The sequence below is a fragment of the Ictalurus furcatus genome, chromosome 7, assembly GCF_023375685.1.
Source record: "Ictalurus furcatus strain D&B chromosome 7, Billie_1.0, whole genome shotgun sequence".
In the NCBI taxonomy this organism is placed as follows: domain Eukaryota; kingdom Metazoa; phylum Chordata; class Actinopteri; order Siluriformes; family Ictaluridae; genus Ictalurus; species Ictalurus furcatus.
Window position 1 is genome coordinate 452,619 of NC_071261.1, and position 23,880 is coordinate 476,498.

At 32.2% G+C, this 23,880-nt stretch overlaps 1 protein-coding gene and 1 gene segment (V, D, J or C); both read left to right on the forward strand.

Annotated features, from left to right (window-relative positions):
- The first annotated feature begins 707 nt into the window (after positions 1-707).
- On the forward strand, positions 708-6,906 carry LOC128609476 (uncharacterized). Its single transcript, XM_053627955.1, has 5 exons — positions 708-1,001; positions 1,254-1,332; positions 5,232-5,498; positions 5,615-5,707; positions 5,792-6,906. The coding sequence occupies exons 1-5, from the start codon at positions 939-941 to the stop codon at positions 5,899-5,901; spliced, it is 612 nt and encodes a 203-aa protein (XP_053483930.1). The 5' UTR covers positions 708-938; the 3' UTR covers positions 5,902-6,906.
- Positions 6,907-9,724: 2,818 nt separating this feature from the next.
- The window catches only part of LOC128609477 (M1-specific T cell receptor alpha chain-like), a gene marked incomplete at its 5' end in the record, with an annotated part of 63,335 nt that continues 49,179 nt past the window's right edge, over positions 9,725-23,880 (forward strand). Inside the window, 2 exon segments of the C gene segment in view lie at positions 9,725-9,756; positions 9,852-9,898. Of these exon segments, the coding sequence occupies positions 9,725-9,756; positions 9,852-9,898 (79 nt within the window).

A 23,880-nucleotide genomic window follows, 5' to 3' on the forward strand; every position in this document is an offset into this window, starting at 1 on the left:
GCCCCAGTCGGAGGTTAACATGGCGACCTCGTCCCCAGAGCTCCAGCACGAGACCCACGAGGTGGTTTCATCTCCAGAACTCCCATTGGAGGTCAACAAGGCGACCTCCCACATCAAGTTCCTGTTGAAGACTGAGGAGATGGCCCCCCAAGCCATGTACCTGTCCGAGGCTGACGAGGCAGCCTCCCTGGCCATGTTCCTGTTTGAGGCCAATGTCATGACCAACCAAGTTCTGCTCACACGTGAGTCAGCTGACGTGGGCAACCAAGTTCCGCTGAGGACATCGCTCTGCCTTCCTGCTCTGCTGAGGACATCGCTCTGCCTTCCTGCTCTGCCTATGGACCCTGGCGAACTTGCCCCAGCCTCATGCCTGCTCCTCGGCTCCTTGAGGAGCCTGCTATCTGTGGGACAATGCCTGCCTCAGGACCTGAGGGGCTGTGAAGACATTATGCCCTGTATTGTCATTGGTAGTTTCCCTTAAGTGTCATCATTAGTCCTTATGTGCTCACCCTTGATTACGTTTGGTATTTAAACCCCTCATGTGTCGATGTTCCGTGCAAAGTATTGCGTGAGTTTTCCGTATACCAAGCCATTGTTTTTTGTTTCTGTGCCATAGTTTTGAACTTTGTTCTTGCCCTCGATGTTCGATTCTTGTTTAGTTTATTTAACGCCTGTTTTTGACCAGCTATTGTCTCACGTTTTGGATTTTTTAAAATTTCTTTATTTGGAAGTGCATTGAACAACTGAAGACTCAGGACTGCTCGAACATCACAGCTGCATTACTCTATGGAACTTATTTTGTGTGGTTTTTAGATTTTTTTTGGGGGGGTTATGGATTTATAAGTGCATGCATGGAGAATGAGTGAAATGGAAATGGGAGATTTCTACAAACTACACTATGGATTCTTACTGGATGTTGAATAAGAAGCTTAAAGACCATGATAATATGTTTAAAGACTTTTTTTGCGAGAACACTTTTAGAAAGCCAGTCGTCACATCAAGTAAGTAAAGAGATTAATTGTAATTTAAAATGTTGCTTACCTCTAGTAGCCTAATACACATTATTAGGTCAAGATAAGGACAAGAATTCAGAATGACCTGTAATTATTTTCTATGTAATGTGTTAAAAGTAACCTGTAAAGTTTATATACCAGGTTGTACCAGGCTGACATTTTCAGTTAATGATTATCTAGTTTATAGTTTAGTTTATATATGCTAAAAACTCTTGCTCTTGACACAATCTTGGGGCACAGGGTATTTGTAAAGGCTTGAATCACAGTGATACTGATGCTCTGACATTTGGAAAGCCGATAACTCTTCGCGTTGAACCAAGTAAGTAATTTTTCACCTTATTTTGCTTGTTGTTGAAGTATTTTGCTTGTTGTTACTTTAAAACATTTTCTTAAAATTTTCTTACCTGTGATAATTCTTAGGTGATATGTGTAAAAAAGAAAATGGCCAATGCTGTGTTGAACGGTAGATGTTGTAACTTGGCAGTGGTAAATCTAATTGAACTAAAGAAAAAATGAGTTCCAAGATTTAAGTAATGTCACATTTTAGTTTAGAGACTGTGAAACTGTGGACTTCTACGCACTGATAGCTTTTGAGAAACTGCAAAATTATTGCTGAAGTACATTTAAGAGACACTCAAAAACTGCAATAATGTGTTAATAGTCATTCAGGTGCAAAATGTAAACATATTCGTATAGTCTCCTATAGTACAGCGTAAGTTCTATGTGAAAAATGGGCCACACCTGCATAAAATATCTAAAATAATGTTGTGCATTATAGTTACACATGCCTTAAATTTAGTATGATGTATATAATTGACCTAAAAATGAAAATATGTCTAGTATTTAAACATATAAATATACAGAATTTGCACTTTCTTTGATAACTTCTTGTAATTTATGTAATGTGTTTATGTAATTAGAAAGATGAATTGCACACTAAAGTAATTAAATGAAGGATAAACTAAAAAAAAAGGTCTGAGGGTCTGAGAAGATTCCAGTTAAAAGATTTCAGCTATCAGAAATGCTGGCAAGGAACAGATATTAAAATAAACCTAATATTTGGAAAGACAATTGCAAAATACCTGCAAAAAAAAAAAAAAACATGACAAATGCTAGCACGATCATTCACGTTATAATAATGAATTAATTATGATGATAGATTTGTATTTGATTATACATGTACACAATTCATTTTCCTTATTTGTAGAGTATAAAAAAATGATGTCTTAAAGTTACTTGTTTTTCAAGTTTTATTGTAATAATCATGTAGCTGTTTAATTGACAAAACAGTTCACTTTAAACAAATGCAATATAGTAAAAAATAATGCATAATAAATTTCACTTTAAATACTAACTTATGCTGAATTAGCTAAAAAGTGATAAACTAATACTAATACAACATAACTGATACTAACCTGGTAGTAACCTGGTAGTTGAAGTAACTTTGTTTTTGGGGGTTATTAATGTTTCTTCTTGAGTCATTATTAGAACCTAAATGTGGAAATGTCTGTTCTGAGCTGTTCTAAGCTGCATACTATAACATCAAGGAGATTTCATATAACTTACAAAACACTTTATTATGGTATTATCATAGTACAGTATAATCATAGTAATACATGATAGTGTATAAAGTCTTGTATGCGCAGTGTAGACTTTAAACCAATTAACACGTTTCAAAATCCCCCCTGCTCGTCTTCTTTAAAGCTCTCTTCTGTGTAATCTTTAAAACATTACAGCCAGCAGATCACAGGCTAACTGCGTTTAAGACAGGGACACAATTATGTCTGTGAACAGACATAATGTTTCTGTGTTTCTAATGTTTCTTGGCTGTAACTATGTAATTATAGTCAACTCTATATGTACCTCAGCGGGGAAAGATCCTGATGCAGTTGATTTCAAATTCAGAATCTGCATAAGGTGCTAACATTTGGTTACGCAAAAATGTATTGAACTGTCAGTGTTCATTGATTTGTCACTGGACACCTATTTGTACCTTAAGCTATTTGTGAACCTGAACATATATATATATAACACACACATCTGGTCAAATGTTTGGAGACACTCGACTGAAATGTTTCTCATGATGTTAAAAATCTTTTGATCTGAAGGTGTGTGATTAAATGTCTGAAATCGTTGTAGTAGACAAAAATATAATTGTCCCGACATATTCATTTCTTTCAATAGAAAACTATAACATTTTATTTACAAAAATTTTTCCAAAAAGCAGCCGATAAGAGTCCAGCGTCGGTGTGAACTCCTTTAATACTGTTTAAAAAGCATTTCAGGGAAATTCCTCAAGGAAATCGGGTGAGAAAATGCCAAAAATACATTTCTGAAAATTCTAGGTAAAAATGGTGTTTACTTTGAAGATGCTAAAATACTAAATTATTTTGATTTGTTTTGGATTTTTTTTTTTTTTTATCACAACATAATTCCCATAGTTCCATTTGTATTACTCCACAAATGGAGTAAATCTTACCATTAAATCATTATCTACTTTATCTAGTTCTTCTAAATGATAGATCTGAGAAGTGAGAACTGAGATTGTTTTTGTTGAACAAACATGCGCAAAATAAGCGAAAAAATAAGGCGAAAATAACATACAGTAATTAATAAAAAAGTGTGCATCTAAACTTTTCTTTTGTCTATATTTGAACTAAAACTGGTGAGCAGCAGCATTTCCTCCTCTAAATGCTTGGTGGAAGTTAAAGTTTCTGACCTCATAACTATGAGCATTTGTATAAGGCATACATGCAGAATATTGATATAGTATATATATATATATATATATATATATAGAATATAGTACTTAATGCGATATCTTTTCACTATCATAAGTAAGCACAATGTTCCAAAAAGTCTGTATAAAACATTAATAGTGATAATGTTTTAATATCTTCAATTTCCAAATCATGGCGATCAATCTTGGGAGTGAACTCCTGGACCTTTCCCCATCTTAATGAAACATTAATGTTTACTATTTTTCTAGGTCTTTGGAGTTTTATTTTTCTTATCCCATTGGCCCTTATTCAGGCCCACACATACAAATCTGACTGTAAAACAAGTGTTTGCTAAATCCATGACAATTTCGCTATTCAATCAGTTCTGTCTTTGCCGTGTCTGTATGATTAAACTCACATCTGGTCAGAGTGCATGTAAATTTGGGCATAACATTCCACAATCGATACCAATATCAGTGTTGACAAAAATATCGTTGGTAGAATAGTGTAGAAAATGACATTAATAATCATAATTGTGCAGACAGGAACGTGTAGGTAATGCAGGTTAAATAGTGCCAACATGTAATTTATGAATGCAAATCAGCACATTTGTCAGTTGAGAAATAGCCACATATATGCACAAAAGACCAAGTATGGAGAGCTGTGGGCAGGTAAATTTGATCCATTTTGGTAGTGCTTTTCAGATTTTGATTAATTTCTTTCAGATTTGTGTTTATCTGAATGAAGGATTTGCTTATACCAGTCATATTCTGTTATTTCAGCATATTACATTTGTGTGAGATGCATCATGAGGCTCCAGAACTTGCCTATATTTAAAACAGCACTTTAATTAAATTGGACTTATTTAGCCCTAATATGAGAATAAACCTAGGTATGAATAGTTTGTATAGCCATAACATATGTATGCATATGACAGGCTAGATGGCGGGAGCTTGAATTCAATTAAATTCCATTTTATTTGTATACTGCTTTTAGCGATAGACATTGTTAGAAAGCAGTTTCACAGGAATCCAGATATAGATTTAGATCTCTAATCATCATGCCAGAGGCGACAGAGGTGAAGAAAAAATCTGACGATGATGAGAAAGAAACTACTGAAAGGAACCAGATTAAAAAGAAACAACAGAAACCATTTAAAATCCTGGGAGTTCAAACCATTCCTCTTCCATGACTGCATATTATAAAGTCAAACATTTCTGAATGTGTTGAGCTTACATCCTTGCAGTTGAAGCTGATTCATAATGCCTTCGAATTATTAATAATAATAATAAAAAAATGTTGTTCAGCAGCTACATGAATTAGATTTGTTGAGTTGTTTGTACAGCGTTCTGTCATTCAAATCTGAATGAGAGGCATTAATGCAACCTCATTTTGAGCCTGTTTTAATTTTTACATGCAATGCATTAATTAAGACTTGACACCATAAATATATGTTGACTCACTTATACACGTTTTCTTTCTTTCTTTTCTTTTTTAGAGGATGTGCCTAGGTCTTTGCCTACTTTATCAATATTAACCTCTCATGGCAGCAATGAGAAGCTGGAAACATGTCTGGCTGCAGGCTTCTTTCCAAAAGAAGGCGAAGTATCTCTGTACACAGGTGACAATGTTTCGCCTGAAAATCACACCGTTGAAAATGCTGCGATATCCACAACTGGGACTTATTACTATGCTGCATTTTCCAAAGATGGAATTAAAAAATGTGCAATGAAAGATGCTTCCCTTGATAAAAACGATGTAAAACGTAAGTATTCATAAAATCTTGATTGTTTTTTCCCAAATAAGCCAATATTTCTAAGATAAATTATATTATATTATTATATAAATTTTCACAAAAATCTTCATGGGAATTTTTCTCAGCCGTACCACAAGTCACATCCTGTGACCAGAACAGCACTCTCGGTAACAGTACTTCTAATAATCTGATGAGTCCAAACGAAATCAAAATTTCTGGTGAGTACATACCATGTATATTATGACTGTAAAGGCCTTGCCTTAATGTTTTGCTTTATATGTACTTTATTTTTTATTTTTCAGGTGATCCTAAGGGGAACACCATGCTTTTGATTGTGACTGGTCTCAGACTTCTGTTGGCTAAAGCAGTTGGTATAAATATAATGATGACAATTAAAGCATTTCTTGTCTAAAGCTAGACAAATCCAGAACCTTCCCTTCAACCTTCTGCCTAATCTAATACTGCTGATATTCAACTACACAGCAAAACCTCCAGTAAATTAACATTTATGCTGTTTATATAAGTCTAGATGGACAGAAATGAAAGCTGTAGACAGTTAATTTCCAAATTGTAAGTGTTCATAGGTGTTCATTGACATTTCCTAAGAAAATAACATTTTATGTTTTTGAAAAGCTTATTTCCTGCGTTCAAATTCTTCGGTTTGATGCATAAATTTCGAACGATGTGGTTAAAATGTAAGTATTTCATTTAGTACAATTTATATTCATACACTTGTTAAGTTTGATAAAAAGCAGATATTTGAACAAGCAGTCATTTTCCATGATATTTCTGTATGATGTTTAATTTCAATATTCTTTACTTTAACTGTCCTATTTGCTATATTTATCTCATATACATTCTTATTGATATGTTGTCTATATGAAACAGAGTGTGCATATGGGGTTAAATGTTAAAAAGAAATAGTGCAACATTAAAATATGGCCTGCAGACAGACAGCAGTTTTGCAAGTTGTTGCATTAACCACAGGTTTAACAGCAAATAACCCTGCAAGGCACGATGTAAACCTCACGCTCAGATAACAATCTAGCACACATTTTATGAAACGCTGTGTTTCATCATTATGCATAATTCTCAAGTGAGCACTTTGTCTGCAATGAAGAAACAAGCAACAGCAAGTTCATGCTTAATTCAATGCTCATTCTTTGGCTTCATGTATAGCAACAATATATTGCTGCAATCTAATAACCTTCCAGTAAGTTTTATATTTGTGTATGCTTTTAATGATTTGGATCTAGGCAAAAAGAACAATTGTTTTGATGAATCTACTATGAATCTAAATAAAAAGAACAATCATGATGCATGTGTATATGGGCTATGATGAATGGGGATGAATATGTATTTGTGAAGGATGGGTATGTGTGAGTTAATATAACAATAAAAGTGCTCTTTACCAAAATCATGATGTTGGGTTTATTTGGCTCCCTCCTCTGGCTGTGAATTTGGAGACAAATACTCATCATACTTTGTCTCCAAATATATATATATATATATATATATATATATATATATATACACACACACACACACACACACACACACACACACACACACACATATATATATATATATATATATATATATATATAATCTTACTCAATTAAAGTGGCAGAAAAAATGTGAATGTTTTTAATGAAATATCATGTTTTTATGTGGAAACCAAACTCGTACAAGCAAGTATGATATTTGGCCTAACGATGCCATTCAATCTCTGTGAGTTTGCTCATTATATGCATTACTAATGCTAAATAGTTTGCTAATGAATTAATCAGAAGTAAAATATCATGCAAAAAACAACACGTACTATTAGGTAGAATTTGACTGGTGGCCTAGCCATGTTAGCTAATGGAAGTGATGCTAGTCAAACCTGCTTTAGCAAAGAAAAAAAGCTATCTTACTTAGATAGGCAGTTCATATTAGCAGATTAGCAAAACATACCTCATCGTGCTTTTATAATTAGATTGACTTCCAAAAATGATCTTGTTATACGAGTCTTTGCTTTCTCCGGCATATTGAAACATTTTACTGAGGTAGGGCCAGGAGTGCCGAGTTCCACACTGAAGTCTGGTAGTTTATCCATATACAGATACACACAGATTAACTAGTACTATTAACTAGTAGTGTAGTGTTAACTGTAGCTGTAACATGAGAAGGTCTGTGCAAAAGACAAACTGACATAAATCTTGATTGTTGTTTCTACAATGATAAACCTAACTGGATGCAATACACTGAAATGTAAATAAAATACACGGGAGCTCATTCAATTGGTATCTAGTCTACTGTCACTGGCTGGATGAAATCATGTGTAATGTGTACTCTGAATGTCTAAATAAAAATGTAAGGAATAATTTTTTAAAATTGAAAATGGAAGTAACATACAGTTTAAGAATAAATACAAAAAAAATACTCAAGTATAGTAATGAAGTACAATTACTCAAGTATTTCCCATCCCTGGTATACAATATGCGTGTAACATCCAGGGTAATATCCCATCTTGCAGCCAGTGTTCCCAGAAAAGACTTCAGATCCACTGTGACCCTGACGCATAAAGTGGCTTACTAGGCATACACATTTATACCTATGGCAATTAGCCCTTTTAGCCACCAGGGGGTCCACTTCCCACACATGTGCACTCTACCCTATCCATTAATGGAATGGACCACCATAGTACTATTATTAATCAGAAAGTATTTTGGTGGTTGCAGCAGTGACCCTGGTATTCAAGTGGTACCTTAGTGGGTGTTGCTATGATACTAAGTGTATCTGGCACTGCAGTGTTGCTATAGGAGTTTTAAACACTTTCTTGTTAGTCCAACTTGTAGGTGTATAGTCTGTGCACATTTGTGTTAATTGTTCTCTAGCTCAGTTTCTGACCACATCACTACAGTAAACATTTTGTTTGTGGGTTATTTCTTAAGCCAACAGTGTTATTGTGGAGTTTAAAATTCCATCAGTGCTGCTAGACCTGATCCAATCATACCAGCACCTCACACACTACTAAGTCACTGTCACTGCTGTGGTGGTGCTGATTCTTGTACTCATCTACAATGAGTAACCGTATGCATTCAAAATGCAGCTTTTATCAGATACACCTATATGGACCAACGATTTCACATGTGTGGCAGCCCGAGAAAAAAGTTTTGCAGAAAAAAAACTACCAAATTTAAAAGTTTACAGTGAGTTGTCACGTTGATTTAATTTCATTGTCATCTTGTCACTCCCCTGATCTTTGATCACTCTCACATCGAAAATCAGCCAGTAACAGCCAAGGCAAGTTTAGAAAATAGACTAAATAAAAACATTTTCACATTTGTACTTTGTTTGGGCAAAACATATTCATGTTTTCTTAAAGTACAGATTTTACTTTTGATTATTTTCTAGAATTGAGCTACAGGGACATCCAATGGGTTTCCCCAGACCACTACACATATAAAGTTAAATCCAAATATTTCTATTCTTCATGGCTTCTGCGTGAAAAAAACAAAACAAAACAAAACAAAAAAACCCCCCACTATAGGCTGAGTATGTAGTCTAAAAGAAACCCAGATTCAACGTTTTGCTACAGCTCTCTTACAAGGTTGTGTATTATATCTTACAGAATTATGTTGGGAACAATATAAGCCCTAAGAGGTAAAGCTTGGTTATACAAGCTGCTAGAAAATAGTTATATTATATTTAGTAATGGAGATGTATAACAGCATAACAAAAAAATAATATGTGTTAAAATAATGCAGTTCTTATATGCACAGCTTACTGGAGGATAAGGTATGCTCATTTGATGAAAGTGGGGCAGTGGAGCAGATCTTCATCAAAACGGCTGCTGCACAGTCGTATCTCTTATTTGAAGTGTTGTCTGAGTTGTGCATTTAACTGAGTGGTATTATGGTTGTGCAGATTTGTCTTGAAAATTAATTTATTTACAAATTTAACTGCTTTTTATATATAATTTTAGGAGATTCATCATGTAGAAATCAACGGACATCCAGTTGAGAGTGCAACCAAGAAAACTCAGGTAACATAATTGGGATGTACATTAACCTTAAAATCTTTAATTTTCTGGCGGTATTTGAGCTATCAAGCTGCAGTAATTTGAGCAATTCCAAGGTGATGTATGCAATTGCACATTTTGCTAAAGTTGCAAGTCTCATTGATAATTTTTTCAAAGGAACATCGATGCAAATGGATTTTTAAATTTTTTTTTTTTTCATTTTAAAATTATTTTTGGCAAAGGAACTGTACATGGCAACAGGTAAGAAATAAAAATTTTGAGTTTTTTCTTGATTCATGTCTTCAGTGATGCTGTTTTATGTATGGGTGTTTGACACTGTGGACTTCTGATTCTAGATACAAGATCTCCTTTGGAGCTGGAACAAAGCTGTTTGTTCAATCTAGTGAGTATAAATGATTACAAATGACCATTATTAAGAGGTTGATTTGTATAGCCCTTTTTTTTTTTTTTTTTTAAAGACTTTTATAAAGCACACTCTTAAATATTTAAACTGTAGGACACATTACTTAGCCAAAATGTAACTTTGGAAACATATATGAATTCTGTTGCAGAAAATAGCTGTAACTGTAACTAGTTTTTTTTTTTTAAATCAACATTTGACCGTTGAATTTCTGTTTTATAAAAATAGCTCATGTCATGATAATCAGTGCATCAGCTTACATCAAGATTCTTGACTCACACTGCACAGTTCATCTAAATGTAATTACTTTAAAGAAAGTTCCGTACAAATGATGACATTTATTTGCTATAAAATAAAGCTCATGATATTTTTTTAACTCCACAAGCTAATAATAGATAAAAATAGTAACCCAAAAGAGTTAATGAACGACACTGAAGTCTTTGATAAAGATAAAATTTATTTTATGTTTTGTAATCAGAAATGAATTATTTTCATGCGCCACGTTTTCTTGTTTTACTGTGCAGCCGACAATATTTAGCAAGATTTTAAAGAAAGTTTTTGTCATGGCTTGTTGCTCAGTGTGACTACTCAAGGGACAACTAAGATCATTTTTGGTACTGGCGCCAATCTAATAGTAGAATCAGGTATGTTTGATATATTAAAAAAAACTGTGCATTTTTACACTTGCAAATTTTACATGGTAAGTTCGTTATTTTATGATTGTTTGGTTAATGTACTATGTAGCTTGACACTTAAACATGGTATGAAACATAACATTCAGTTACATAATACTACAGAAACTACAACAAAATACATCAACAAAAGAAAAAATGCTAAACATGATATGTCAGTTAATAAATGTTTTTATGGCAGATTTTTTTTTTTTTTTTTTTTTAAATCCAGATTTAATCTAGCAAACTGTCACACATTCACAAACTCCATGTTATTTGTATGGAGGTTCAGAATGTGTGACTGTTGGTGAATACAAAATCATTTTTGGCAGAGGAACTTGGCTTTATGTTGCAGCAGGTAAGATATTACACTTTTTAAGCCACAACGTATTGGGTCAAACCTGCTAACATTTTAAATTGGAGTGCATTCATTTGAGATTTACAACGACAAAAAGAATGGAATAAATAAATACATTCATTTGTGCGAAACAACCCAGGATTCTGCTTCAGTTCTTTTTGAAATAGAATCTAGTATCTTTTATATCTTTGCTATGTTTTAATTCTGCTATTTTTGTACTTATTATGCCACACTTACACTATTGTTCAATGTGACTAATATGTCGGACATCATGCACATTTAGTAGAGTCAAAATATTAATTTGTTAAGTCACAGCTTAGTTAAAGTTTATAAAGCTAGTTTGGAATGAGTAAGTGTACCTGGTTAACGTACCGATCTGTAATACTGTGTGACATCTGGCACTAATGGTAAACTCATCTTTGGTCATGGAACCAGGCTTTTCATTGGCAAAAGTGAGTTCAACATTTATATTTATATGTTGATATCTATATGTTCACATATATACGTATATGTACACTTTTGTTAATTAGTGTTAATTATTAATTTTGAAGCTTGTAGCATGCCTGTGTTTAAGGTGTGACATTAAAATTAGTCAGTAATGATAATATTCACAAGAACAACGTCCCTCTTTATCTATAGGTTTAAGTGATTATTTATTTAATTAATATCTATTTGATTGGTAAGAAATATATTTAGTATACCAGAGACAAGGTTTAGTAAAGTGAAAAAGTAAAGTGAAGTGTACTTTAAACCTAGCACTTTACAAAATAAGTAAGAAGTTACTGCCTTTTTTAAATCCCTAACTGCCATCATTTTAAAAACAAAATATGGATGTATTGTTTTGGAGGCTTCTTACCTCTAGAATAATGTATGAGCATGCCATGTTGTGTGAGTGCTGATAATAGAAGACTGATATTTGGCCATGGAACTAAACTGCTAATCCATGCAAGTAAGTAAGTTGTATGTAGTATAAAAAATCCTACCAGTAAGATTTAATACTAAGCTGTAAATACGGCATTACAAAGTGCAAATTATAAACGGCATCAAAATAAAAACAAACAAGTAACATTTTTCAGTTGAGTGCTTCCTTTGTAACATTTTGTACTTTAACAGAATTGTGATATTACAATATTAGCATATTATTAGTTTTAATGAAGGAAATACCTTTAGAACTTTTAGTACCCAAATGTTGAGCAGTTTTGGGCCTGGATTAAACCTCTGTGTGACTGGAGGGGCCAATAAGATTATATTTGGGACCAGCATTAAGTTGACAGTGGATACCAGTAAGTTTATTAGAAATAACACATTTCACTGTAAAGTGTCACTAAACATGGAGATACTTAGTTATAATTGTGGAATTTTCAATAGTAGATTTAGTCATTCTTTTGTTATAAACACAATTAAATTACAATGATAAATGTAGTTATAATAGAAACTAAACCAGTTCATACAGAACATGACATATTTACAATACTTGTAAACAAATGCTAAGATTTTTAAAGGAATGAAATGCAATAAGTTTTTGTTGTGGAGGTTTGTATTGTGTGACTAACAACAGGGACAAAATCATTTTTGGCAAAGGAACGCAGCTCTTTGTTCAATCAGGTGACGTTATTTGATTTATTTCTTGATGAATTTCTTAGTTGATGAGCATATGATGATACTTAATAGATGAATACTATCAAGCAAAATGGAATGCATAAATCCTCTGATTTTCTACTGTAATAAATGTATTGTAGTAAGATTTGATTTATACAATTTGTCTACAATCAGATTAGGTGATTTTTGAGAGAAGTAAATCATTATATGGAAGAGAATTGTACAGTGGTGTTGATGTATTTAGGGAGTATTTGATATGGGACTTTATCTTAGTGTAAATACTATCGGAGTAAACAAGATCATATTTGGCAAAGGTACCTCACTCATAGTAGAATCTAGTAAGTTTGAAATTTTTTTGTAACATATTATGGATCAATTCAGGTGTATCAATACCAAATTTCTAATCTGTTAAACTTAAGCTAACTGAAAACAGATTTCATGGTGATGTTAACATAAGTTGCAGGAGCAAAGCATATTGATTAGGTTAAAACTTTAAATTGTGTTCATAATTTTTATTTTTTAAAAAAAGCATTAAATTGTATTTCGTACTATTAAAATATCTTAGGCACTTAACAGGGAAAAATGAATAAATTTATATGAATAAATACACATTGATATCACATTATTTAATATTTGCCTCTCGTGAAGATTAGATGACTTGAACAGGGTAATTTTTGTAATGGCGTTTAGCTTTGTGTGATTAGAGAAGGCAACAAGATCTATTTTGGAAGTGGCATTAAACTATCTGTGGAGTCGCGTAAGTTTTGTACACTTACACAATTCTAAAATATGGTCTGTTTTTAATTTAGCTTTAATCTAGTAAACGATCACAAACACACTAACTCCAGTTTTTTTGCATGGAAGTTGAGAATGTGTGACTGCTGGTGAATACAAATTAATTTTTGGCAAAGGAACTTGGCTTTATGTTGCAGCAGGTAAGAAAGTAGTATCGTTTTTGGCCAATTAGCATGTTAAGGTGCTAAATTTTATCCATGACTTAAAATGACAAAAAAATAATTATGGTAAATTCATTGAATATGCATTTGTGCAGCAACCTAGGATTATGTGTCACTTCCTTTTAGAATTATATAATCTAACTTGCTTTGTATCATCATGTCTTCTAGTATGATTTGTGGCTATTTTTTATTTCACTATATTTGCATTTTGTCTCAATTGTGCCATTCAGTAGTGTCAGAAGATCATTACAGGGAAGAATTATTTGTCATACCTTAGTTAAAGTTTATAAAGCTAGTTTGGAATGAGTAAGTGTACCTGGTTAACGTACTGATGTGTAATATTGTGTGACATATAGCGGTAATGGTAAACTCATCTTTGGCCATGGAACCAGGCTTCTCATTGAGAAAAGTGAGTTCGACATTTATATCTCTATGCTCAAATAAGTCCACGTTTCTGTTAATGCTGAAAGAAAAGTGGTAGAACCTGATGGGAAGTACTTGTATTTAAAATGTAACATTAAAGTATAACAATAACACTAGATGAATTGATGCAGAAAATGAACAATTCTTCATAAGAACAATGCAGCTCTTTATGTAAATCTTTAAGAAATTATTTAATTAATAGCTATTTGATTGACAAATGGTATATGTAGTATAGCAGAGGCACGATTCAATTAAGTTGACAGTGAATACCATTATGGTTTATGTAAGATTTTACATACATTATAAATAAGACATTTAACTGGAGATATGTGGTTTAATTGGAGAAATATGGAGATACTTAGTCAAAGCTACATATGTAGTAAATCTATACAGTAGTAGATTTAGTCAGCATTCTTTTATTATAACCCGTCACAATTATAAATGTAGCTATAAACAACAATAAAACTAGCTGTCATAGTTGTCAAACCTGCAGCCATATTTGGTGATTTTCGAGAGAAGTAAATTATTACAGTATATGGAAGAGAATTGTACAGTGTTGTTACTGTAGTTTGGTAGTATTTGATATGGAGTTTAACTCAGTGTGAATACTGGTGGGGCGAACAAGATCATATTTGGCCAAGGTATCTCGCTCATAGTGGAATCTAGTAAGTTGTCAAACAATTTTTTTAATACATAATACTGGTCATTGCAGGTGTAAGAGGTGTATCACAATATGATTATTGTTTTAGAACTGTTTAACTTTAGTTATATGTGCAGCGCATAATGGTTGGGTTAAAAGTTCATATTAATAATATTCTACGTGTAAATACAGATTCTTTATTGATATCCACTATTTAATTTAATTTATTATTATTATTAAAAAATATATGTCTACCCTGAACATTAGATCACTTGAAGAGGGTAATTTTTGTAATGGCACTTAGCTTTGTGTGACTAGAGGAGACAACAAGATCATTTTTGGAAGTGGCATTAAACTTTCTGTGGAGTTGCGTAAGTTTTGTACACTTATCCAGTTCTATAGTATGCATTGAGATACATAGTCTCCCTGACTGCTTAATTAAAAATAGTTTTACCATGCATATTGGTGGTGCTGGAAAACTGGTCAGTAATTGAAATATTTTATCATGACATAAGTAACAGCATTACGGTCCAAAAGTTATTTCCTCAGTTGTCATTTTTTGTCACGTTTGAGTTTAATTGGGTTGAAATTTGCTGACTACCAGGCTTGACTATAAGGTAATAGCTTATACAGTTTATTTTATACGCTGCTATGTATTTCAACATGAGAATACTTTTCATAGCCCAAGAAACACCACAAAAGCTAATTCTTTATCTACTTTGCAATGAAATTCAAGCTATCCTGAATATTTGTGATGGCAAAAAATTGTTTAATAATCTTTCTATAGATGTCAATTGAGGTCTAGATTTAAAAAAAAAAAAATCTTAAATAGTACCTACATGATCCAGTTATCATATGCACTGAAACATTATTGATATTCAGTATGACAAGATATTATTATTCTCAAATATAAGGACAAATGCACAGTGCATAAAGATTGAGGCATACTGAATGGTCCGGTAATGATTGCATTTCCATTTATATAAATTACAAGGAAAAGTTAGTCTATGGCATTGATGTAGTCTTATTTATGCACCCTAAACTGGAGTATTTGCTATGACATGTCAGTTTGTGTGACTGCTGGTACTGAGAGAATAATTTTTGGAAAAGGAACTAAACTACATGTTGAAGCTGGTAAGTAAATTGGCATTAAATTTTGATCGTCCATAGTTGTGCCTGTTTTAGTTCTGAATATTAAAATATTGCCATTGTTGAGGAAATATGTCCGCCCTTCGGGAACGCAATTCCAGAATATTAAAGTCTTGAATAACGAAATACGTAACAAAATGTCAATGTAAAATAATCTCTGATGGTTTTTCTCATGAATGCGAACGTAACATACTACATATATGATTATGTATTAATAACCACTACTACTAACTAAATGTTAATTAAAGTAAATGTTAATTCAAATGTTAAATTAATCCAAAATTGTAATTCTTTTGTTCTTTTTAATGCCTTTGAGAAATTTAAGAATTTTTTGGTGTGGGCTTAAAGCCTTAGAGAATGCCTAAATGAGTTGAAGGGTGCCCTTTTTGACTTTACATATATTAAATTAAAAGGAAACATTAGTTTGTGGCCTTAGTGCAGCCTAATGTAGTTACTCTAAACCTAGAGTATTTGCTATGGCATGCCACTTTGTGTGACTCTTAGTAATGATAAGATCATTTTTGGAAAAGGGACTCGATTGCATGTTGAAGCTGGTAAGTGTATTGCCTTTACATTTCGATTGACTATAGTTGTGTCTGTTTCAGTTCTAAATATTAGAATGTTAAAAACTCTTATTGAACTGTTATCAAGACATAGCAGTGTATCTGCAACGTATATATTTTAGCACAAACTATATTGTTAGTATTATATCCTTGCGTGAAATGTTGTATGTTTCAATTTATACTATCAACAGTCGAGATTGAATATTTTTGACTGCAAATTCCCAAATAATTTCCTTGCAGTTGTGTATATTATGGTGTTAAGCCAAAATAAACGCTATTTGCCCAGTGTAAAACCAATCCGGACACCATATAGATGTTGTGGAATAGATTATAGTATACTGGAACGTTAATGAAATGACATGTTCCACTGTGTGGATGCTAATAGAGATAAACTGATCTTTGGACATGGAACAAAGCTAACAATAACATCAAGTAAGTGTTTAGTGAAAAATCAGACAACTTTTAACTATGTATATTTTAACGATGTTATAGTCCCATTTGTTTATTGCTGCCAGTGTGCGAAGATTGAAATATTATATCCTCAGTCAGTTTATTGTGCTTCGGATTCATTGTGGCATTCACATTTTGTTAAGATCAGTATATTAGTAACAACTAAATGTTAAGTAAAGTAAATTAATCAAATAGAAAAACTGCATTTGATTAAACTTGCTTTTTAACACCACGTTATGCCTTACTGAACAGGGAAGGGTTAATTAAAGTTTAATAAAGGGAAAGGTGCTCATTTTGCCTTTATATTTGATTAAATTCTAAGGAAAATTTAGTGTAGTGTCAAGGTACTCTGATGTACTATACATTAACTGGAGTATTCGCTATGGCGTGCTACTGTGTGTGGCTCGTAGTGGTGACAAGATAATTTTTGGAAAAGCGACTAAACTGCTTGTTGAAGTTGGTAAGTTAATTGCCTTTAACTTTTGATCGAACATAGCTGTGCCTGATTCAGTTCTGAATATTAGAAGACATCAATTTGTTTTGAAGACCTAGAAGAATAATGTACATGCTACATTTAGCAATGCACATATATATTTTAGCACAAAAATCTATATTTTAATAATTTATCCTTGAGGGGTATAGGTTTCAATTTATACAACGGTTTATACTGTCAACAGTCTGAAGATTTGACACTGTTGAAAGCATTTGAAGAAATGTTCTGACTGGAAATTCCCAACTAATTTTCTTGGAGTTTTGTATATTAAGGCGTTAAGCCAAAATGTAAAGCTATACAGTAGATTAGTTTCGCCCAGTGTAAAACCAATCAGGACAACATAATGATGTTTCTTGATGTTTTGTAATGGATTAGAGTGTACTGAAAAGTTAATGAAATGACACATTCCACTGTGTGGATGCTGGTGGTAGAAATAAACTGATCTTTGGACATGGAACAAAGCTTTCAATAACTTCAAGTAAGTGTTTAGTAATAAATCAGACAACTTTTAAGCTATGTATGTTATAGTCAAGTTTGTTTGGTTTAATTAGGGTTAATAAGGGAAGGGTGCACTTTTCCATTTATATTTTATTTAACTATAAGGAATAAAAAGTTTGTGGCCTCAGAGTAATCTGAAGATGTATTTGTTATGGCATGTCACTTTGTGTGACTCGTGGTGCTGACAAGATAATCTTTGGAAAAGGGACTAAACTGCTTGTTGAAGTTGGTAAGTTAATTGCCTTTAAATTTTGATTGACCATAGCTGTGTCTGTTTCAGTTCTTACCATTAAAAAACAAAGATCTGCACAAGACAGAGCAGGACAGATTACATTTAACATTGTACACATTTTAGCACCAAAATCTACATTTAAATCATTTATCCTTGAGGGATATTGGTTTCAATGTGAACATTGTCAGTTTCTGACATTGCAAATTTCAACATCCTTTTCTTGGAGTTCTATAGATTAAGGCATAAGGCAAAAACAAAAGCTATACATTAGTTTTAGTCAGCGTAAAACCAATTAAGACAACAAAAAGATAGTTGTTGAGTATACTGGAGTTAATGAAATGACACATTCCACTGTGTGTATGGTGGTGCTGGAAATAAACTGATCTTTGGACATGGAACAAAGCTTATAATAACTTCAAGTAAGTCAGCTTATCATTATTAGGATTCATTGTGGCAGTAGCATTTTAAATTTGTGAAACGCTTACTGGAGTATTAATATTTTGTTCTACTTCAGTTGGTAGAATATTACAGTCTTAATAATGAAATTCACAACAAAACTTAAACATGAAATTTTCTTTGATAAGTTACTTTATAAGTAAGAATATAAAATACTAAATATACAAGAAATTGAACAAGATTTTGTGCTATGATTCTGGACACGCACTTGTTGTGTAAAAAATAAGTATACGAGATACTGGTTTTGGTTAGATATCTGTGTGTCTGTACCTCAGTGACCATTAGCTGATGGTTTAAAAAACATTAGACAAATTCCTCCAGTAATTACCTAGTTGTCTGACAGGGACAGGTGCAATTTTGAAAATTGGTGTAATGTACAAAAATATTATTTAGTTTAAGTTAGTTAAGTTTCTTAGTTTCTAAATCGCTAAGATTTCATTAATGCTAGATTACATTTCTGCATTAGTGCCTCGTGTATGGCGTATTTGATATAGAGTATATATCTGTGTGAATCCTGGAGGAACCAGGATTATCTTTGGTGCTGGAACTCAACTTATAGTAGAAGAAGGCAAGTGTTTCTGTTCAGCATTTCTACTAATATTTCATGCAGACTTTTAGTTTTAATGTATAATGTTTGTGTCGGAAATACCAATTCTAAATGCTAGATATACAGTGGGGTCCAAAAGGCTAGGACTACTAGCTAAAATGTGCTATTTTGCAGCAACAACTTGAGTGAAAACTAGAATCTTAGAAATATTTACTTTTCAGAATTTCAGAATGTCCCCTACTTGCAATTGCAATTTAAATGGAAGAGATAAGACTTAAGGACAATTAGACGTTTTGAGAAAAAAAAAAATATGGCCAACAGCACCAATTTGATTAAATTTAAATATTAACTTAGACATAGTGAATCTTGAATCTTGTATATTTCCCTTTTCAGAATTCTAAATCTTTTTGTTATTTCAAATTTCAAATGAAAGAAATGCCAGATTTTCAGAGCTCTTTAAGTATTTGATATAGACTGTAAGTGTGTGTGTATGCTGGTAACAAGCTGATCTTTGGGGCTGGAACACAACTCATAGTTGATTCAGGCAAGCATTTCTAAGAAACCTTTTTAAATGTATGTTTTATACAAGGTTATAATCAGTTTTTTTCCCCCAGAATGCACAGTTTTATGAATACTAGATTAAATTCTGCAGTGCATAAAGTGTACATAGAGTATATGATGTATTCTATAATACTATAGACTTCACATATTGAAAAATACAGACTTATATTTGTTGCTGAACATAGATATTATTCATATTGCGTATTGGTTTTAAGAGGCAAAATCCAAGCAAATTTATGTACATCACAAAGCTGTTCATTGCATGCATTGGGTGCTATCGAGAAAATGTTATGAGGTGTAGCAGTGTGTGAATAATAACGTAAAGCTGACCTTTGGCACAGGCATAAAACTGCTGGTACAGTCAAGTAAGTGTTTTATACTGTACATTTTGTCTTATATAAATTTCACTACATTAACTACATGAATTCATAGTTCATGAAAGTGCAAAGGTTATTCTTTGAAAAGAGGAATTTTAATGGTACATCTTATATGCTTTTTTTGCTGTTATTTAATAAGCTATGAGGTATGAGATAGTGTTATGTAGCTTCCCAGTGTGTGAATAGTGGAAGTGGATATCAAACATTAATCTTTGGATCAGGCACAAAATTGATCATTAATTCCCGTGAGTATAGAACTTTGACACTTTTTCTTTCTTTTTTTTTTTTTACTACAACATGAATTTCATTACCAAGTGTAAGTTGCATAGATATAAATCTGAAAATCACAATCTCTTTTATAACTTCCTCAGTATAAATGTCCTGTATATAAGTAACTACTTACAAAAAAAATCTTAATACAGGTTTATATACTGCATAAGATTTTCTTTTGCAGCCATACTGCCGTATAGCTTATCCTGCACCTGCTGAAAAAAAAAACAATAATACAAAAAAAGTTTATTCAGTTATTCATTATTTATGGTTCATTACTATAATCCTTATTTTATTGAGCTTTATTATCTATTGCAAAATAATATATTTTTATAGTTTTAACAGCCATACTGAAATATACTCAACATGATTGAGGGCAGAAAATGCACATGAATTTGTCAAGCCTTAAAAAACTGTGTGACTGCGAGTGGGGGACAATATAAATTAATATTTGGAGAAGGCATGACACTCACAGTAAATTCAGGTGGGTTATAATTAATCCTTCATATTAATAGTGCAAATGTTTTTGTAATTCCTGAAAAATTGAATGCTCATTACGGACAACGAATCTTTATTCCGTTTGGCCTTATTTGAATAGTTATGTGATATATTTCGGTAGTGTTGCTTGTAATGAATACTGTAAATCCACTCTAGTATACATTTAAACAGTATACTTAATGTTTACAATAGAACTTAAAGGAATATATACAATAGAGTATGAGAGCATTATTGTTAAGGGGCTTAACACTGTGTGACTAATACTGGAGGCAACAGAATCTACTTTGGCTCTGGAATGAAACTGACTGTAGAACAAAGTAAGTGAAATTTTAAAAGTAAAAAAGCATTACAAAGACCCTAATCCTATTTATTTATGTGAAGGCCAGTTTGCCTTAATGCAAAATACTATTTCACAATACAATACTACGTAACGTACTTTGACCAAATAGAGCCTTAAAACTACAGTTATCAGATTTAGAATAGTCTTTATTTAAGTAGTGTATAATTACAAATAAACATTATTAAAGGGTATTAAATGAATTAATCATTTAGTTTACATACATACATTTAGTCAACATAGCAGTATTAGCTAGTTTAAAAAATCTATAATTTTTTTTTTAAAGAAATGTGTTTAAATGCTAGGTTACATTTCTGCATGAGTGTGTCATGCATGGTGTCGACTAAACAGTTTATTATATACATTGGAGGCTATAGAGAAAATGTAATGAGTTGTAGCAGTGTGTGACTAATAACTTGGAAAAAATTATCTTTGGCGAAGGTATAAAACTCCTGATACAGTCAAGTAAGTACTGCAATTAAGAGATTTTCTATATTTTGTACAATTCACAAGGATTTCATTACATTCACTATATAATTTCATAGTGTTTGTAAGCACAAACCTTTTTTTCTTTAAGAAGTGGGATTTCAATAATACTACATTTTTAATAAATGTGTTTAAATGCTAGGTAACGTCTGCATGAGTACGTCATGCATGGTGTATTTGATATAGTGTATAAATCTGTGTGAATCTTGAAAATACAAGGATTTTCTTTGGTGCTGGAATACAACTTATAGTGGAAAAAGGCGAGTGTTTCTATTCAGGTTTTCTACTAATATTCCATGAAGACTTTCAGTTTTAAAAATGTATCACGTTTGCGTCGGAAAGACCTATAATTTTTTTTCTATTCATATTTCAAGCAGACTATAGATTATACTGATTAAAATTGCTAGATACGATAGAAGTATTTCTCCATAAGGACAGCATGCATAAGTATTTGATATAGACCTTAAGTGTGTGTGGATGCTGTAAACAAGCTGATCTTTGGGGCTGGAACACAACTCATAGTTGAATCGGGCAAGTGTTTATAATAAACATTTTCTTCTATTCATGTTTTAAAGAAAATTTTTAGTGAAAAAAAAAAACCCTAGAATTTTGAACTGTAATACTGTAGACAACAAATGCTGAAGCATACAATACAAATGTATGTACATAAGAAGACAAAAGAGTCTATTGCATGCATTGGGAGCTATTGAAAAAATGTTATGAGGTGTAGCAGTGTGTGTCTAATGACTATAAACTGATCTTGGCCAAAGGCATAAAACTGCTGGTACAGTCAAGTAAGTGCTTGCTTTAATGAAAAGATTTTGTACATTTTATATAACTTCCTACATTAATTTGAAGTGAATTCATAACATGCAAAAGTTAATTCTGTAAGAAGTAGAATTTTAATAGTACATATAAGTAGCTATTTGGCTTTCAATTAGTACACTGGAGTTAGTGTTATGTAGCTTCCCAGTGTGTGAATGCTGGAGGAAATCAAAAGTTAATCTTTGGACCAGGCATAAAATTAGTAATTAATTCCCGTGAGTATACAAACACTTTTACACATGTGTTTTGTGCCATGCGTTTCATTAGCAGGTATAATTTTCATAGCTGTGAGTCTGAAAATGTCATTTGTCACTTTGTGAGAATAACTCCTGAATATTAGTAGCTACCTAGAATACTTAAAAAAAAATCGTATGCAGGTTGTATCCATACAGAAGTATAGCTTATCTTTCACATGCTGAAAAAAATTCAGTAATACAAACAAACAAAAAACAGATACTCATTACTGAACTCATGCTTCAACATCTCTATAATCTTCCATTAAAAATAGTGCAGTAACTATTGAGCTTTATAATCATGTATTAGTAAATAATGCATTTTATAGTTATATACAGTCATACTCAGATTCACTCAACATGGGTGAAGAAAATGCACATGTATTTGTCAAGCCAGAATAAACTGTGTGACTACAAGTGCAGGAGGATATAAATTAATTATTGGAGAAGGCACGAAACTTACAGTAAATTCAGGTGGGATATAATTAATCATTCATATTCACATATTATTAGGTGTGTGCTATAATAAGGTGTAATTTTGTATTTACAAAATGTTGTAAATAAATTAGAATATACAATTCTGCTATATACATAATGTTTACAGTAATATTTACCATAATACATTTAAGCGATTAATAGAGACTTATTGATAAGGGACTCAACAATGTGTGACTTATTCTGGAGCAAACCAAATCTACTTTGGTTCAGGAACAAAGCTGATTATAGAGAAAAGTAAGTGTATTTTTTAAAAGCATTTAAAAATAATCTAAATTCACGTAAATGAATTCCGGCATGTATAAAATACACTTTTACTGTTTTTATTTATTTTATTTTTTTTTACTGCGATGCATTTCATTGGCAGGTGTGATTTTCATAGATATAAGTCTGAAGATATCTTTTTTGTAAAATCTTATTTATAATTTCTAGAATATTAGTAACTATATACAATCTTTAAAAAAAAATTTTTCCCCAGGTTGTATCCGTACAGCAATATATCCATGCTTACAGTTTACGTTTACAATCTTTTGTAAGCATTATATAAACTCAAAAAGCTATAATATAGTATTATAATTAATGAATCGATGACTTCACTAAAGATATTTAACAACATACAGGGCAACTTCTGAAGTTTAGAACGCATAAATGTGTGCGCACTATTGGTTACCAAAAAGCACGTTCAGTTTAGAAGAATATTAACAATTGAGATCAATTTAAATTTAATTCATGCAAAGTTATGAGAAATGCTACAAATCCAAATTTTGCCCTGTATTTTAACCTTATCCATTTGTAACTGGTAAATCCATTTCATAGCTGTGAGTCTGAAAATGTCACTTGTCACTTT